Raw genomic sequence first — 19,174 nt, 5'->3', positions numbered from 1 at the left:
GAAAACAAAGTTTGAGCCACCTTCTTTCCATCCCCTTTTGCCTGGTTTGGGAGGTTCATCTTCCACAAAGAAAACATATTGCGTCCTTGACAGGTAGTTTATCATAACACATTTCCACTTCTCTTGTAAGGAGAGATTGATTTTACTCACATTGGCTTTATACTTCAGTTCATTTTTGAGTGAAAAGAGATTGATACCCAATTACTAGCTGTGGCTCCTGGGTCTAATATACAGAAGTAGATAGAAATTTCTGTTTAAAATTAACTATCTATAACAGAGTAGAATTACAAATAATTCAGCTGATACCTGACTATAATGTTTTAAAATAAATATTGCACAAAATTAACAAGGATTTTAAACCCAGCTGTAACTGGTTCACAATAACTGGGTAGATAGGATAATCAGTGGTCATCCCCAAATAAGAGACCCCAGTGTGATGCCAGAGCACTCACCTTCTCCATTGGACTCAGATTGGTTGCGCAGGTCAGGAACCAGTTGCTCTCTATATGTTCCCCCAAGCTGAGTCTCTTCGCTCCTGGAAGTCTGCTTGTTCCAGCAGGACTCCTGCCCTTCCCAGGAGGTAGCGGGCAATCTGTCAGGTATCTTGACAGGGAAAGGAGGGGATTTGAGGTCCAAGAGGAAGCTATCTCGTAGGGTCTGCTTGGTGGCCTCCTTGCTTTTCCTCTTCTGACTTTCTGGGGTCCTGTTACCCTCTCTTTGCCTGGGCCGGCTACTCTCTAGCTTTCTGGTTAGCTGGAGGAACTGATCCATATCTTTGGTGAATTCCAGCAGTGTGCCCTCCAAGACTCTTTGGGCAGGTCCCTCAGAGCCGTAGCTGGGAGCTTTCTCTAAGAGCAGGTGCTCAGAGCAGTGGAGGCCTTCCGGGCGCTCCCTGAGCACTGGCTCAGGCACCGGGGGTAGGCTGCAGGAACACATGGACAGGGAGAAGTAAGAGTAGTCCACTGCGACGTATGTCAGCATGAAGTTGATGGTGACGATGGGGGCCAGAACATTCACTTGACCCACAAGGACAAAGGCCATGGTCACCAAGCTGGTCAGGCAGATGGCAGCCACAGGTGTTTTGTTTGGTCCCTTCTGCAGCAACAAAAATAACATGCAGGACCATAAAATTTCAGATAGAATGCTTCAGAGATTTCAGAAGTTATAGGCTAGAAACACAATTCATAATGACTCAGCCACTTCTCCCCATGTGATTGTTCATCTATAAACTGAGATAATAGTATCCTAGTCATGGGATTATTGTGAGATCAGAGTTCACACATGTGAAATGCTTCACATAGACTGATATGCAGTAAGCCCCACAGATATTAGTTGTATTAGTAACTTTATTTTTTGAGACAGGGTCTGGCTTTGTTGCCCAGGCTGGACTGCAGTGGTGTGACGTCAGCTCATCGCAACCTCCACCTCCTGGGCTTAAGCCATCCTCCCACCTCAGCATCTTGAATAGCTGGCACTACAGGTGCACACCACTATGTATGGCTAATTTTTGTACTTTTTGTAGAGACATGGTTTTGCTATGTTGCCCAGGCCAGTCACAAACTCCTGGGCTCAAGCAATCTGCCCAGCTCGGCCTCCCAAAGTGTTGGGATTACAGGCGTGAGCCAATGCGCCCAGCCTGTATGAATAACTATGAAATGGGGCATTATTATAGAACTTTGCCTTCCCAACTATTTTCTCCTTTTGTCTTTCACTGGGTTTTGATACCAGCATAGAAAATCAAAGAGATGCAAAGTTGATTCTTCCCAGGGAGAGGAAGATTCCGGAAGACACAGCAGAATCACTGGTGGCTGGAAGAGGGGAATTCCGACCCTAAACACCAGCAAATGCTCATGCACACACATTACACACACCTTTTATTAACGAAGGTGGGTATTGTGACCTTCAGGCGGACAGGAATGGAAAACAGGTGCTAGCTGCCACTCCCGGGAGCTCTTCATCACAGTCACTGACATAGTTCTTGGGCCAAAAGCAACAGTCACTTCTCAGTCCCTGTCTTCTTTGACCCAGCTGGCTACTCCCTCCTCTTCAAAACACTTTCTTCACCTCACTTCTCCTGACTGACCTCCCTCTTCACTGGCTGCTCCTTCTTGGTTTCCATAGTTGGCTTTTCACGTCTCTGAACTCCACATTTAAAGCAGCCCCAGGCTCCATCCTCAGACCTCTTCTCTGTCTGTACTCCCTCCCTTGGTGAGCTCAACCAGGCTCACGCTTTGAATACCGGCATTATATTGACAACTTCCAAATTTGAATCTCCAGCCTAAAACATTCCCCTGAAACCCAGGCTTACATATCCAACTGCCTACTCAACATTCCCAGTGGATGTCTAATAGGATCTCAAATGAACAATGTCCAAAACCAAACTGCATTTTTGAAGGAAGGTAAAGGAAGAAATCAAGGATAAGTTGCAATGATGTGTTCCCTAAACCAGAGGGAGGGTGAAAATTGGAAGCGGGTGGGGAGGCCCTCTGTAGTACCTCAACAAGACAAAAATGAACTATAGCTTGTAAACCATATTATTGGGAAGTGGGATTCTCTGTTTATGTCTCTTTGGTCCTCCCCTGGGCTTTAGAATGTCTATTTTAATCATCCCAGCCTTGACTCAACTGAGCTGTCCTTTAGGTATCAGTTAAGGTTTGGTTCTTGATGGTTAACAGGAAGTATAGAGGCCAGAGGTGTGGGAAATCATCAAACAGCAAACCCCAAAGGGCAGGTGAGCCTCGAGGGCAGAGTTAGAGCTGCAAGGACCAGCTCGCCTCCTGACCAAAACATGCTTTCTTCTATGCTAAACCTGGAGGACCCTGAATTCATTTTTATTAAAGAATGGGGCACTGCATTTTCATGCTGCTCAGGGTCCAAGATGTTACTAGGACGGGTTAGCAAACCCAGTGCTAAAAGTGCTAAGGGGCTGGGTGGCTGTGACATTTAAGATGCTTCATCTACTTAGCCCTAACCTAAGCCAGCCGGAGGACAGGGCTGAAAGAAATGACCTCTGCATTATTTTCTGTGTCACCCTAAAGAAATTAACCAGAGGCTCTGATCAGAAAAGCTTAACCAACTGATGGGCCAACAATCAGGTTAGCAGCAAAACATGTTTCAAAAAACAAACAAACGAAAAAGAGGATTACTTACCCCTTGTCCCAGACAGGCAAGTGCAGGGATCACTTTCTCCTGGGCAATGCACTGCAGGATGCGGGGAGCTCCATAAAGTCCTCCCATACAGGAAGCCAGGGACGAGATGTATAAGCCCAAAAGGAACAGGAAGCCCACAAGGGACACCTGTGTGAGGAGTGGTTTCATTCGCCAGTGCCAGAACCTGCTCCTGTGCCTTTCTACTCCCCCAGCACCCACCCACCTGCTTCCATTCTATCATCCACTGAGTCCTCTGGATCTGATCTCTGGGATACAGTTTCTACATCCCCAGCCTCACCCCCATTCATTCCATGGTTTCAGCTGAATCTGCCACCACATTTCATATGGACTGCACAGCGGTCCTCAAATGAAGTGTCTGCCAGACTCAGCTGCAGTGCTTGCAAAAGACAGATTTCTGGGCCCCCTCCTCAGTTTCTGGTTCAGTAGGCTTGGGGTGGGGCCTAGAAATTCGGATTCCCCACGGGTTCCCAGAGACCACACTTTGAGAACAAACTGGCCAACTACAATGCTCATTGGCCTCTTGCCTTTAAGCTCACCCTTAAAGATGAGTTTAAATCATTCAGATGATTGACTCTGAATCATCCCCTAAGCCTCTGCGGGAGTGACTTCTCTAAACTCAAATCTAATCACAATGTCTCTGTTGCAGACATATCAAAGGCTCCCCCTGTCCTGACATATAAGGCTCTTCATGGTCTGTGACCTCTTTAGCTCCACACCTGGCACACTGAGAGTCTGATCACCATGATTTTTCTGTCTGTAGGAAGCCTCTGTCCACACCCCCTAATCTACTCATTGTCTGTTAAACTCCTAATTGTGCTACAAAACTCAGCACCAACCTCACCTCCACTGTGAGGCCATCCCCTCTTCCCCTGACTACAGTAGTCGCTTCTCAGTGCTCCACAGCATCACCAACATGACGTTAGGACAGCACCTATCATGGTGCCCCCTCCACTAATCTGAAGGCTTCATTTAAGCAGGTCTTCTGTCTTGTTCACCCTAGAATTATTGGTGTCCAACACAGAAATATAAATGCCAAATGAATGAATGAGATCCATGACCCACAAGGCACCAACAGATAGAATAAGAGGGCACAGCTGTTCTTCTTGGTGTCAACTTACGAAAGATCAGGGTCTAGGACGTTACTAGCTAACCCAGTGCTAAAAGTGCTAAGGGGTTGGGTGGCTGCATGACTGCTTGCCATGCGCAGCCAGGTCCCAAGCTGTCACTCATGAATTCACCCTCCTGGGCCAGACCTCATCTGTACCCACAGGGAAGCAACTTTGTTTTCTTATTTGAGGTGCCCTCTCCATTCTACTTTACTTTAGGCACAGTGGCCAGAACTGTACATTCCGAGTACTCATGTGTCCAATGCTTACAGATAGGTTAGAGTTAATATTCAGCTTTGTCACTTACACCCTTCTTGATGAAGGCTCTCCTCGCCCCATTTTTTACTTCCTTGCATCAGCAAAGCACCAGATTCATGTCATCAAGCTACACTGAACACAAGCCACTGGTTAGACTTCTTTCCTGGCTCATAAATTATCACTGGAATAATTTGACTGACTGATGAATCAGTCAGGACAGTTGACTGGGGAAAAAAATACTTTTCTTAAAAAAAGAATATATTTGTAGGACACTGGCAGTTCGTAGAATCATCAGGAGGCTAAAGGATGAGGCTCAGAAAAGGGCAGGACCAAGCCTGGAGGCATACCCAGCCTCTTCCCCAGGAACAGCTTGGCCAGGATGCTGCTGCACCCCTGCTGCCCTGTGGATGGGTTCTCACCAGCTCTTTATCTTTGCTTCATCGGTTACAATGGGAGCACACAATGGCCTAGTGTAGGTCCTGTGCCCTACCAGGGCTGCAAAGGGACAGGCAAGAGAGGTCTGGTCCATTGGGTTTCTATTACGCAGAATAGGGGTACTCCCTCCCTTCAAGACGATTGGTGGAATAACCCCCAAATGGTCAGGAAGGTCAGAGGCTTGATGAACAAGACTAAGGTCCACTATGGAGCCCATCTTGTCTTTAGTTCAGTGTTGATTCCTTTCCCCTATCTTTATCATCTCTCTTATCCCCAAAGAATCTCGCCTGTCTCTTTTTTCAATGTCACAGGTTTCTTGGGTTTGTCCTACCCACCCTACTCACCGTTTTATTACTACAGAAAATCAGTGTCATCTAGTGTTTCCATCACTTTGGGTGATCTGATGGCATTTTGTTACTTTCCATCCTGTGGGAGAGTTATGCTCATGGCTTATCCTGCCAGCACCCTGAGTGCCTCACGGGTAGAACTGGCCCCCTTCCCCCAGCAGCTCATGCAGAATCGGGCAAGCAGAGCTCAGCAGCTGTATTCATGCAGCTTCACGACTTTGCTGTCATTGAGCCCTAGGTGCCTTACAAAACTGTTAGATAAGCTGGGTCCATTATCAGTCCTCAATCCATTCTGAGATGTGATCATTCATCTATAACCTTTATTTCTGTCTTCTCTACCAAATGTATCCTCTGTTGACTGGTTTTTAGAAAACAGATTCTATGATGAAATTTTATCAAGAAAGAGCCTTTTGAAAAGTTAAATCAATAATTCCCCACTCTGGCTAAACATAAGAATCACCCAGAGATTCTGATTTAATTAGTGTAGAGTGAGACACAGACGTGGCTGATGGTAAGAAAGCCCCCCCAGGTGATTCTAATATGCAGCCGATGTGGCGAACCCCTGGGCACAACACATTGTAGCCATTGCATTCTCCCCTCAAAAAATTCTTTGGGAGAGTCAGGCATGGCATCTCCTTGTAGAAATTTCACTGCTTCTTACCTAAAAGGTTATGTATATTTGAATTTTTACAACTCTTTTTCATTTAAAGCCTGTCTATTTACTCAGAGCAGGAAAGAGTGGGAATGCTCCAGCCTGTCATACTCCTAGAGTTGGACTGACTTCAGGAACTGGGTTGAGCCTCTGGCACCATGAGTACACGATATGGTGGCTTCCGTCTTTGGCCAGCCTTCCCACAGACACACCCTGGGATTCCTCCAGAGCCCTAAGAGCTGGGGTCAGACAGGGCCAAGTATAGCAACTTGTTTATGTCCAGTTTGTCGATCGTGTAGAATGATCTGTTCACTTACCACTTTTAAAAAATATAAAAATATTATTCAGTCTATTTTCTGAATAATATATGAAATGTTGGTCCCCACATCTAGACAAATTATAAAAACTTCATTCCATCTCTCCTGCCTAAATCCTATCTCTTTCTTTCATTTGTCATCCATCCATCCACCCATTTAGGAAGCATTTCCCAAGGACAGGTTATTTTCCTGGCACAGTGCTAGGCAGAGCAAGGCTTATAGACACAATGGTGAACCACGCAGCTCTGCTCCCAGCCCTAAAAGAACTTAATTGTTTTCTCTATTCATATCAGACTGAAAATTTGCTAAATGTGCCAGTGGAGGTGGAAGTGAGGATTTATTTGAGCAGAAGTGTGTCAACAGTTCTTTTTAAATAAAAAGTGATTCTTTTCTGGCATACACCTGTTTGAGCCATCCCCCTCAAAGCTCTTTCCAAAATATTACATGGGGTGTGAAGTACCCTGATTTCTTTCTTCAGTAACTACTGATTAAAATAATTACTTCCATCTCTCTGCTCTTAGTATTTTCTCCCAGCTCCCACTTGAGCTTCAGTTATTGAGGGACTCCACTCATTCATTGGCTGCTCTCTTCTCTTGAAGGACAGGATTGAAAGTCATTTGCAAGGGGCTCATTCTGTCTCATCTAATGCCGGTGGCCCCCTGACATCACTGAGGAGCGCACCCTAAAAACCTTTACAATCCCAAGTGTATTAATAAGGCCATGTCTCAACAACACTTTGGTTTTTTCCTCCCACATCTCATTTCCACAGTCATGAGTTTCCTAGCACTCTCCACGCTCCACGAACTGATCAACATCTCAACTTTCAGTCCAGTTTTACCTCTCACTTGAGAGCCATTTTCCATAATGAGACTTAGTCTGCTTCCCTTCCTGAGAGGCAGGACTGTGTCCACGATGGAGGGCAGAGGACACTCAGGCTGACCCACTCCCAGGTGCTGAGTGGCCCACTAGGACTCACGCCCTAGTCACCAGCGCTGTCCCATCCCCATCTTCCCTGTACAGCTTGTGCCATGAGCTTCCAAGGTCCCTCGTGAATACGTGAAACCATGACTATTAAATCCAGGAATCAGAGTTTGCTCTGTGGGATTACCCAGTTTTTTGGGGTTTTTGTTTTTTTTAAACAGAGTCTTGCACTGTTGCCCAGGCTGGTGTGCAGTGACACGATCTTGGCTCACTACAACCTCCACTTCCCGGGTTCTAGCGATTCTCTTGCCTCAGCCTCTTGAGTAGCTCGGACTACAGGCGTGCACCACCACACCTGGCTTATTTTTGTATTTTTTGGTAGAGACGGGGTTTCACTCCGTTGGCCAGGGTGGCCTTGAACTCCTGACCTCAAGTGATCTGCCCACCACGGCCTCCCAAAGTGCTGGGATTACAGGCATGAGCTGGCCAGATTCCCTAGTCTTAACAACAATACTTTTGGGATATTTTTCCTTCTTAGATTGCTCTTATTTTGCTAGTTAGCAAGCCCCAGGGCTCCTGAGATATTTGGTCTTTTTTATTTGTAATAAACATGTTTCCTGGACTGTATACATGTTTCTTTTGAAACATTTAATCTATTTCACCCCAACTAACACTGTGGTTTATACAATTCCTTTTTTAACTAAATAATACTGAGATTGACCATTTTGGCTTTTCCTATTAAATATGGTGGATTTGTGGGGAGAAAATGTGTTCCTAAAATAAATGTTTTGATCTGTAAGGGTATGTCCATAAGGAGTGTGGAAGGGAGTTAAAATTTAATTAGCACCTGCTATGTGCCAGGTAAAATGTATTATAATTAGCACCTACTATGTGCTTTCATGGGTTAGCTCAGAGCCACCACTGTATATAAGACTTTTAAGAATGCACATACACCTGAGAGCTGGGAGAAAATTCCTCTGCGGTTGGGATAAAAAGCAAAAAGATGTGGCCGGGCACAGTGGCTCACCCCTGTAATCCCAGCACTTTGGGAGGCTGAGGCAGGCGGATCACCTGAGGTCAGGAGTTTGAGACCAGCCTGGCTAACATAGTGAAACCCTGTTTCTACTAAAAATATAAAAACTTAGCCAGGCATGGTGGCATGTGCCTGTAATCCCAGCTACTTGGGGGGCTGAGGACAGAGAATCGCTTGAACCCGGGAGGTGGAGGTTGCAGTGAGCTCAGATCATGCCATTGCACTCCAACTTGGTCAACAAGAGTGAAACTCCATCTCAAAAAAAAAAAAAAAAAGAAAGAAAAAGGAAAAAGACGCTTCTTAGAGAAATTGTGAGTTGAGAAGCCAAATAATTAGAAATAGATCAGAGAAGCTGTAGGAAACCCAGACAGAAACAGATTAACTGACCAGCTGCAAATCAGTAGAAAGGAATCCAGGGCAGCCTGCAGCCATTGAAGATAATTGTTCTGGCAGAAAGCCCCCGAGAGAGAGACGAGTGCATTGGGGAGCTGCGTGTGAATGCGCGCCAAGGAGAGTAGGTCAGAGACCCGCCCTGTCTCAGTGTCCAGAGGTGATGCGCGGGGCACACATACAGAAGAGGCCTTTCTTCAGGCCCAGGAAAGCTCAGAGATGCGCTGGCTCAGAACTGAAGCCACAGGTAAGACAGGAAGCTGAAGTGAACAGATTATCAGGGTGGCAGGTTGTGTCAAGTGACCAAGGTAAAGAGACTCCTCACTTGCACCTCCCAACTAGCATAGGTTGCACCCTCCCCTTCTCCAGGCACTGCCAGTAAAAACAGCTGTGGCCCAATCTACCGCCTGAGCATGGTACCTGCTCCTGCAGCGGAGTCAGTCCCAAGGAGCGACACCAGTGAGCAGGAAAGCACAAAAGGTGTGGGAGGAAACTCTGTGGTCCCCTTTAGGGGGTGGGTAGTGGGAACCAGAAGACCCAGATGCTGCTATTTTGAAGTCATCAGGGTCGGTTCCATCACGGCTCACTGACTTGCTGCACCTGCCCATTTCTACTGAGAACCAAGAGCAGTAGCTTTGTTCCTTTATAGGCTTTACAATGGCCTATTCCAGGGAACGGTCTCCTGTCCTCTCCGAAGACTACATCTCCACCTTTCATCCCAGTGTGTGCATAATTACATTCCCAAGTGCCATTGCTGGGCCTGGTGCAGCAGGTGCCCCCAGCTGGCTAAGTGCTTGCCTACCTGCTCACTGTCGGGACAGGTGGCATTCCAAAGGAGGCTCCCCCGGTTTGGTGCCTATTATGAGGTGTGGAATTTCCACCCACAAAGGCTCTCAGATGCCGTCTCTAGGCTGTTTTTACCCTACTGCTGTTTGTGGCCTTAGATACAAAGCTGCCTGCCCTCCCATATACCTACTCTGAGCATTCCCTTGAAAAGTAGGGGAAGGAGAGGAGGGAGGAGCCACGGCCCAGGGGATAATCAGATCAGAGTCTCTAAAGGGTGCAAGGACCTCTGTGAAGGAAAGCATGAGAAAGGAACTTTAGAAGCAGGCAGAGCTGCCCAGCCACTGGCAAGCTGAAGACGAGCAGGAAGCATTTCCCCCTGTCAAACCAGCCTCACCCAGGCTGCTCCTTTAGGCCTTCAATTCCTGTCATGCAGCCAAGCTTTTCATTCCGCAACTAGAGAACAGGCTCTTGGGAGTGAAACTCCAGACGGAAGCGTGCATGTAGCTACAAAGGAGGGCTATAGACTCCTGGCTCGAGAGCACACCTTGCCGCCTGGGGGTCTGTGACCTTGGGTGCTGAAAGGTGGGTATCAGTTCTCTCACTAACTGAACTGCACCACCTTTCAAAAACCTGCTTTTATACTAAGGTCAAAACCCTTGAAAACAAATAATCACCTTTGCATGGGTGCCTACAAGCCTTAAAAAGAAACCTGTGCTAATGTGAAAACCAAGCTCAAACGTATCTCTCAAAAGAAAATTCAGAGTTTCCTGCCCCAGGTTGCCCCAGGCACTGGCCCTCCACGAAGATCAGCAGGGCTGCTTTGCAAAGCCTCACACCAAGAGAAAATGGTACTCCATCCTCAAATATAGGGGCTCACGCCTGTAACCCCAGCACTTCGGAAGTCTGAGGTAGGAGGATCACTTAAAGCCAGGAGTTTGAGACCAGCCTGGGCAACATGGTGAAACCTTGTCTCTACAAAAAAATTGAAAAAAAAAATTTAGCTGGGTGTAGTAGTGCATGTCTATAGTCCTGGCTACTTGGGAGGCTGAGGTGGGAGAATCACTTGAGCCCTGGAAGTTGATGCTCTAATGAGCCATGTTCATGTCACTGTACTCTAGCCTGGGTGACAGAGTGAGACCCTGCCTTTAAAAAGTTAAAATATTAAATTAAATTTAAAAATACATAAAATATAAGCAGCGATACTCAGGAGTTAACAGAAAAACTCCCTAACCAACTACATTTCTTTGAAAAATCATGGGAATCTCAGGGTCTACTTTTTCTCCAAGAACTTAAAGGAGGGTAGGAGTTTTTGGGGATTTCCAGAAAAATATCTGGAAATCTTATGTGGATTCTAGGATGCCAAATAAATGTCCTTGATGTCACGTGACGTCCAGCCTGCTAACGGAGGAACGCCAGGAATTCATTAATCTTCTCCTGGTAGGGTGCAGACTCTAGAAACAAAGACGTTGCAGCCAAATCAAGCCGCAGTGTCTGAGATTCTCAGGACAGCAAAAGGCGTCAAGGACCTCAGAGACAAGGAGGGCCTTGGCCCTCACCCTGGCGCGGGGCTTCCTCCCTCTCCCTCCACCTCTGCCTGTTCCCAGCCTCCTCTCCACTTGCCACTTCTGAACAGCACATTCTATTCATCATGCAAGGTGAAGCTATTAGCAAAAGTGAGGCACTTGCTTAGCTGGGAATTTGGGGTGAACAAATTCTTCTGTTTCTGTCCTGACTTTTGACAAGAAGAGATGGTCCCCATTATCTAGCCCCTCATGTTTGTGAATCTCTCTGCGCATCGTTATCTGTTTCTCGAAATCCCTAAGCAGAGCCTGTACGTTTTCCATCATCTCTCTTCCCCATCACAACCCAACACTTCATTCCTGGGCTAGAGACTATATGGAGGCTGGGCGTGGTGGCTCAAGCCTGTAATCCCAGCACTTTGGGAGGCCAAGGCGGGAGGATCACTTGAGGCCAGGTGTTTACGACCAGGCTGGGCAACACAATGAGACCTCATCTCTACCAAAAAATTAAAAACAAATTAGCCCAGCATGATGGCATGCCCCTGTAGTCCCAGCTACCTGGGAGTCTGAGACAGGAGAATTGCTTGAGCCTGGAAGGTTGAGGCTACAGTGAGCTGAGATTGCAACACTGCACACCAGCCTGGGCAACAAAGTGAGACCCTGTCTCAAAAAATAAATTAATTAAATTTTTAAAAGACTATATGAATTCCCAGACAGTACTGCAAGGGGAAGGCGGCCATTTGTTGGTGAAAACAAACAAATGACTCCAGCAGACTGAGCCCTTCGAGGAGCGCAAGCCTCACTCACCTTTTCCGCTATCAGGAAGTCATAGCGAAGGGCCTCTCGAGTGCAGATGGCGCCCAGGAGGAAAACGAAGACAATGTACAGAAACCACCTGAAAACCCAAGAGCAGAACAGAGCTGCCCCCCACTCACCTCACCCAGCCCCATCCAGTCCCCCGACTCAACCTTCTGTTTCCAAAGGGAACCTGTCTCAGAATGAGAGAAAGGCCAGTCATGAAGCTTCCCCAGCTGGCTTGGGAGGACACTTTTTGTACTATTTCTCTTCTGGCACATTTCTTACCAAAAAACGGGGTACCGTTGTTTTATTTTTTTACTTTTAAATGTATATAAAAATATGGAATGCTTCATGAATTTGCAGGTCATCCTTGCACATGGGCCACACAAATCTCTGTATTGTTTTAATTTTAGTATATGTATTGCTGAAGTGAGCACTGTTTTTTCTCTTTCTTACATTAAAAAAGAAAACCACACAACGGGCATTCCAAGTAGGGAAGCAGGAGGCCCAGTTGCCTCTAGGTTGTCAGGATTCGGGCCAGGGCTGCCCTACAGCCTCACATCCCAGCCTCCTCCAGCAAAAGAACAAGCTGATGATCCTTCAGGCCTCTAAGTCCTGCTGGTCTGTTATCTTTGGATCAGATAACAAAGAGGGAAACTAAAGTCAAAAGGCAGAGAGCAGAGGCCTGGCTCTGTCCCCAAGATGCCCTGTAACCTTGAACAAGACCCAGGTTCCTGTGGTCTCCTCACTCCCATCCGGGTAGTGAGAGGATGGGCCAAGGGTTCATCGTGGAACCTCCCAGCTGGGACCAGAAACAAGACAGGGTCCTCATACAGAAGCCTCTTTCTTTTATTTCCTTCCCAACACTCAATTCTATCTCTGTTGTCTTCATTTTCTTCCCAATGTTATTGCCTTGTTTTGCACAAAATACCCTGATGCTGTATTCCAGGCTGATAGCAAAGGTGTCACTGCAATAAGCTAAGAGCAAATTCAGTGTTTGTGAAACAGATACATTAATATTTTCTAAATACTGTGGTTAGAATAACACAGGCCCTTTTAACTTCTCAAGTCATTGTCTCTGGTCTCTGAGCTCATTGCCTCTTCACACCCACCCAATGAAGGGCAGAGAAGCTTCTTCCTGTGGTACAGAGAGAAACAATATTCTAAAAAGTCAGAAATAGACCCAAAGTCACCCAGCCTGCTTGTGTGGGTGGCACAGTGTGAACTAAAGCCCCAGAGGCCTGATGGCCTGGGGGAGTTGGAGGGGAGGCTCACTGGGGGAAGAAGGAGAGCTGGGTGCTGAGCTTCCACTGTGTGCCTTCTACTCTCTCCCCCACAGTCTATGAAGCACATAGACTGTCATCATCCCCATTTCACAGGAAAGGAAATGGAGGCTCAGAGAACTCAGTAAATTATCCAGAGTCACGCAGCCAATCAGCGGCAGAGCTGAGAGGCAAACCAGAATTTGTCTGACTGCAAAACTCTTCATCTTTAAGCTCCCTCCAGGAATCCTGGAAACTCGGTGGTTAAAAAAATCCCCAAGTTCAAAATGAGGGTTGAGGAGGGACGGGGGCGGGAGGCCGAGGAAAGGAAAGAAAGGATTTGGTCTGTGATCTGGGTCCTGACACTCCTCCTCGGCAGCATTCCCAGGCAGGGCGCATGAAAGGGCAGTGTCTGAACCCACCAGACGTGAATTTTCCAGCCCACCGAGTGTTAAAAGAAGGATCGGAATACGAAATAGATGGGTCACAGTCGGGGCACTCTCAGAACAAAAGGGGCAATCCCTCTTCTGCCTGGGGTTCTCTCTTCCACTCTCCCGCTCGGACTCATTGCCATGAGGGGAACTTACGAGATGCCAACAGCTGCCAGGGAACCCAGGGGGATGCTGGCGGCAGGCTCCCTGAGGTCGCCCCCCATGTTGAAACCGGCCATGACTCCTGAAAGACACCCAGATGGGGAATGAGGTGAGCAGCCTTCTCCACGCATCACTTTCCCCAGGGCTGCCCCTTCCTCTCCTCCCGGACCCTCTCCTGGAAGCTGTCCCACAGCAAGCCCTCCAGCTGCAGCTCTGCGCACAGGCTGCTTTTCCATCTCCCCTGGCAACTAGGGAGGCATCCCTGTGGCGTGAAAGGGACCTTTGTGGGTTGGAGGAGACACAGGAGGAAAGTCCTCCCGGCTCCAAAAGCATCCTACCGCTCAGCGCAAAGCAACCAGGGGGAGGAAGGCGGCTTGCAAGGCACACAGAGGTCCTGCGCTGCGTGCTGAGCTGGGACAATGCCCTGGAGAGGCTCAGCATTACAAAGGTCTGGCAGCCTCCTGCTCAGTGGCTTTCCCTGCCTCTGCTGCCTGCTGATTCCGTGGGAGCTTCCTGTGTCCTTGGGGTCAGGTACCATCCTCCAAACTCCTGAGCTACCAAGGGTTTGAAATAAACTCCAGAAAAACCAATCCTGATGCCACTGACATGGAATCACAAGCTCCTTTTCATCATCACCTCTCTTCTGCAAGAACACTAATGACAATGAATGAATCCATAAGGGACCCACAGCACTGTGCTGCATGGTGAGGTGGGGGTGTTGCCTCTTCCCTTACAAACAAATATATGAAAACAATAAGACAGGGTGTTCTGAACATCGGATGAGGATCCAGCCCACAAGTGCCATAACAACTCAGCGTGATGGGCTGCCCTGGTCAGGAAAGCCCCATAGAGGGGGTGCAGCTTGAATGTGGCCTTGAAAGAGGGATTCGAACGGGCTTAGGGACAGGAATGAATCTAACACCATGATTTGCGAACACTTTCAACCTGCCTGGGCCTGTGTCAAGTGCTTTACAAGCACTTTTTTATCCTGTTTAATTCTCATAACAGCCTCATCAGAAAAGTAGAATTATTTCCTCATATTATAGAAAAGCGCTCAAAGAGGTTAATTAAAACAGTCTAAGGTCACACATTTAATAAGTGGCAAAGCTAAGATTCAACCCTGGTCTGTCTGACTCTGAAAATTATGCTCGCAATGCCTCTGCCATAATGCTTCACAGAATCCAAGTGAAGTGCAGTGAAGTGACAGTTTGGAACCAGAAAGTGAAAGTAGGGGAGTGTATTTCAGAGAGAACCCTGAATGCTGGCCCGTGGATGGGGGTGCACATACTGTCACTCAGCAACTCCGTTATGAGGACTTTACCCAAAGTAGATAGTCAAGGCTATGAGGGAAGATTTAGCCCAACATTTTTATAAATGCTTGTTTAGAACAGTGGAAATTAGAAACAACCTAACATCTAAAAATAGAGGATGGGTTAAATAAGTGATATAGCTTTCAATAAATACTAGGTCTCAGAATATTGTAAGGGATATGTTGTGACATGGAAAGATGTTTAGAAGCTTTTGCTTAGTTTTAAGAAGCATATTAGAAAACAGAACACATCTGGTATGATCCCGTTGTTATAAAAATATATAGAAAAGGGAACTAGAACATGTTTTAAAACATTAAGAATGTAATTTCTGGGTGATAAAAGAACAGGTCATTTTTATTTGACTGTTTATATTTTCTCACTTTTCTACAATGATCATTTTGAAACACGCGAAAACTAACTTCTAAGGTTTTGTTGTTGTTGTTGTTGTTGTTTTTTAATGGCATGTTAGGCACATTTTCTTTCCTCTCATTCACTCCTCTCCAAGATCCTATTAAAAGCATAGTTAATCACGCCTGTAATCCTGGCACTTTGGGAGGCCAAGACAGGCGGATCATGAGGTCAGGAGATCGAGACCATCCTGGCTAACATGGTGAAATCCCATCTCTACCAAAAATACAAAAAAATTAGCCGGGCGTAGTGATGGGCGCCTGTAGTTCTGCCTACTAGGGAGGCTGAGGCAGGAGAATGGTGTGAACCCGGGAGGCGGAGCTTGCAGCGAGCTGAGATGGCGCCACTGCACTCTAGCCTGGGCGACAGAGAGAGACTCCATTTCAAAAAAAAAGAAAGCATAGTAAAGGGGGAAAGTGGATAAATTCCTGTAAGCAAAGAGAAGTTGAGGGACCCTAAGTAGATGAAAGGTTCACATAAATGTCTGGAACATAGAACAGAAAATGGAGAACATAACACAGAGGAAAAGAGAAGGAAAGAAAGCCTCGGAATGCTTCTCTACAAGATCTGAGTATACCGAGGAAAACCAGGGCTGGACGTTTGCACCCCAAATGAAGCCCTGCTCAAGAATCAACAGCACTCACAAACTTCTCATCAAGGTAGAGCCCCAGCAGGGAGACAGACCTAAACGCATGGCAGCCGGGGAAATCCACGCCAGCAACCAAGGTCGCCTGATGTGTGATGAAAACCAGCAACAAATAAACAAATACATGCATAAATAGAAACAGAACAACCCAGGCTGGAAGAAACATATAAATCAGGATACAGAGAGAATTTGGAAGAAAACACTGATTAGTAGCTCCAGATACATGCAAGAAGAATATTCTATCTATAAAACAAGGTGCTGAGAAAAAAAAAAAAAAAATCCAAGAACAAGAAAGAACTTTTGGAAATTAAAAATATGATCACTAAAATTAAAAATGTAATAGATTTAAGGGCCAGGCATGGTGGTTCATGCCTGTACTCCCGGCGCTTTGGGAGGTCAATGCAGAAGGATCACTTGAGGCCGGGTGTAATGGCTCACACCTGTAATCCCAGCATTCTGGGAGGCCAAGGCAGGCAGATCTTATGAAGTCAGGAGTTCAAGACCAGCCTGACCAACATAGTGAAACTCTGTCTCTACTAAAAATGCAAAAATTAGGCAGGTGTGGTGGTGCATGCCTGTAATCCCAGCTACTTGGGAGGCTGTGGTGGGAGGATCACTTGAGCCCAGGAGGTAGAAGTTGTAGTGAGTGGAGAGCATGCCACTCTCTCCAGCCTGGGTGACAAAGCTCCTTCAGATAAGAGTTCAGAAAATTTACTTCCCCCATATTGTTTCTAAGATACTAAAATATGTATTCCAGCAAAATGAGGATGTAAACCATGAAGAAGGAAAACATGAGATTCAGAAATCAGTGGTGATAACTGAGGAATGGAGTGAAGTTCCAGAATAAGGGTTGCACAGCAGAGAAACTGCCAGGGATTAAAGCAAAAAATGGAGGCTCCTGGAGGGATGCCTCTGGAGAGGAAATGCTTCCAGCACAATGGGCAATACAATTAAACTGAATGATTTTAAGGATATACTGACTGCACATTTTGGCAACAACATAAAAAGAAGAGTTATTATGACTATACTTTCAGGGATCATTTCTATAGTTTGTTATTAGAGAAGTTTCTCTGAACGTGTAGAGCACCGTTGACATTCTCTTTTGTTGAACTACCTCAAATATCACAAAGCAGTCATTTAATACAGCAAAGCCAGATATATTTATTAGAACTCACTGCAGTGAGGCAGAACACCACCTTGCCAGGGTATCAGCTGTACCTCCCAAGGGGGAGTGCATGTTCACAGGATGTTGGGGTCTAAGGTATTTCATGATGGAAGGAGGATAGAGATTGGGTAAAATTTGTGATATGGTAGTTTAGTATTGGTGGACAGAATAAGGTGAGTATCTTATGGGAAGAATTCATTAACTGTTATTTGACAGGTGAGCTCTTTGTCCAAGTAATCAAACTAGTGAATCAGATAAATTGATTTTCATTAATATCTTGAAGCAAATAATATTTAGTGGTTTATAGTCTTTATCTTTCCTGGGTAAAGTTTTCATGGAAGAACTAAATCATGTTAATACAGGTTATCTCAGTTTGCATTTTTCATTTTGATATACATCTAGTTTACTGTTTTTACAGAGATTCAGAGTTGTGAGTCCAAACTGTTGCCACAGTATAGGTAAGCCTATGAGCTTTGGAGAAATTTATATTGTTAGATATAGTCTACTGTGTTCAGCAAAAAGGGTTGTGGAAGGGTTACAGTTACTAGAAGATGGGAAAGATGGGGAAAAGGTATACCATTAAATCTGTGGTGGTGAACTCTTGGCTGTGTTTGAGGTGGAGTGATTTTTACCACTCAGAATCATCTTTAGAATATGATATACCAGGACTATTATCTTCAGGTCCACATTTTACAGAGTGCTGTCCTGATGTGGGGCCAGAGAACTTACTCTGAGAAGGAAGCAAAATTTGCTAGCAAAATACTCAATGCTCTTAGAAGAAATGTTAATGACAAAACCTTTGTGTAGGCAAGAGGCAAGGTAGTTGTGACCATATATATCTACATGAAAAGAATGATGTCTATGCTTATTTATTTTCAATTAATAAATCATTTTGGCTGCTAAAAGAGTTATTGAAACTCCAGGAGAAGTGAACAAGAAAGTTAAGCATTATAAATAGCTAGAAGGGGGATATTGAATGTCTCCTATACAAAGAAATGGTAAATGTTTGAGATGATGATATGCTAATTACTCTGATCTGATCACTATACATTATATGTATGACTACATATCCCAAAAATATGTGCCATTATGTGTCAATTTTAAAATTTTTAATTAAAAGTTAAAAATAAATTAAAAAATAAAAATTTAATTTAAAAATTAAAGTTAAGGTCTAAATATGAAGCAAACCAAAATGTGACATGATTTTAAACAACTAATAAAATGTTAGAAAAATTCTCCCATTTGACCATGGTATAGGAACTTTCTCTCCTAAATGACACAAGGGCTATATGAGAATCACAGTGAAGAAAATGAAATTCCAGCCCAACACTTTGCTCTTCAGGGAGCAACAGCTGCAGTCATAATCGTGTATTTGCTTATTGTTCTTTACCTTCTAAAATTGGCCTATAGGCAGAACACAGAGGACATAACTATTGATATGGTTTAGATCTGTGTCCCTGCCCAAATCTCATGTTCAATTGTAATCCCCAGAGCTGGAGGTGGGGCCTGGTGGGAGGTGATGGGATCTTGAGGGTGAATCCTTCATGAATGGTTAGCACCTTTAGCACCAACCCTTTCGTGCTGTTCTTGTGATAGAGTTCTCACAAGATCTGGTTGTTTAAAAGTGTGTGGCACCTCGCCCTCTCTCTCTGGGTCCTGCTCCTGCCATATGAAGACACCTGCTCCCCCTTCGCCTTCTGCCATGAGTAAAATCTCCCTGAGTCCTCCCTAGAAGCAGATGCTGCCATGCTTCCTGTACAGCCTGCAGAACCATGAGCTAATTAAACCTCCTCTTTATATATTATCCAGTCTCAGGCATTTCTTTATAGCAGTGCCAGAATGAACTAATGCAACTATAGTTATGAAACAGAATATGAATATTATCTATCTTGACAATGTAAAAGAAGGTTATAGCTAGCTGATATTAGGAAGTGAAAAGAGGAAAGAGAAGGAGAGGGAAGAGAAAAAGCACTAATATTTTCATCATAGTAACGTAGAAAACAAAAATATATAAGTCTCATGTTCATTCACTAGGCCTGACTTGAATGTTACAAGC

General features: G+C 45.4%; 1 protein-coding gene across 1 annotated transcript in view; it reads right to left on the bottom strand.

Annotated features, from left to right (window-relative positions):
• Positions 1–19,174, bottom strand: part of SLC12A8 (solute carrier family 12, member 8) — a 130,320-nt gene that overhangs the window by 26,292 nt on the left and 84,854 nt on the right. The window contains exons 7-10 of the mRNA XM_011950769.1: positions 13,584–13,671; positions 11,744–11,831; positions 3,151–3,297; positions 453–1,095 (exon numbers count right to left, since the gene is read on the bottom strand). Of these exons, the coding sequence (XP_011806159.1) occupies positions 453–1,095; positions 3,151–3,297; positions 11,744–11,831; positions 13,584–13,671 (966 nt within the window). The remainder of the gene's footprint in view (positions 1–452; positions 1,096–3,150; positions 3,298–11,743; positions 11,832–13,583; positions 13,672–19,174) is intronic.

The sequence above is a fragment of the Colobus angolensis genome, unplaced genomic scaffold, assembly GCF_000951035.1.
Source record: "Colobus angolensis palliatus isolate OR3802 unplaced genomic scaffold, Cang.pa_1.0 Scaffold31, whole genome shotgun sequence".
Lineage (NCBI taxonomy): Eukaryota > Metazoa > Chordata > Mammalia > Primates > Cercopithecidae > Colobus > Colobus angolensis.
This window is presented reverse-complemented; position numbering and strand designations above follow the sequence as displayed.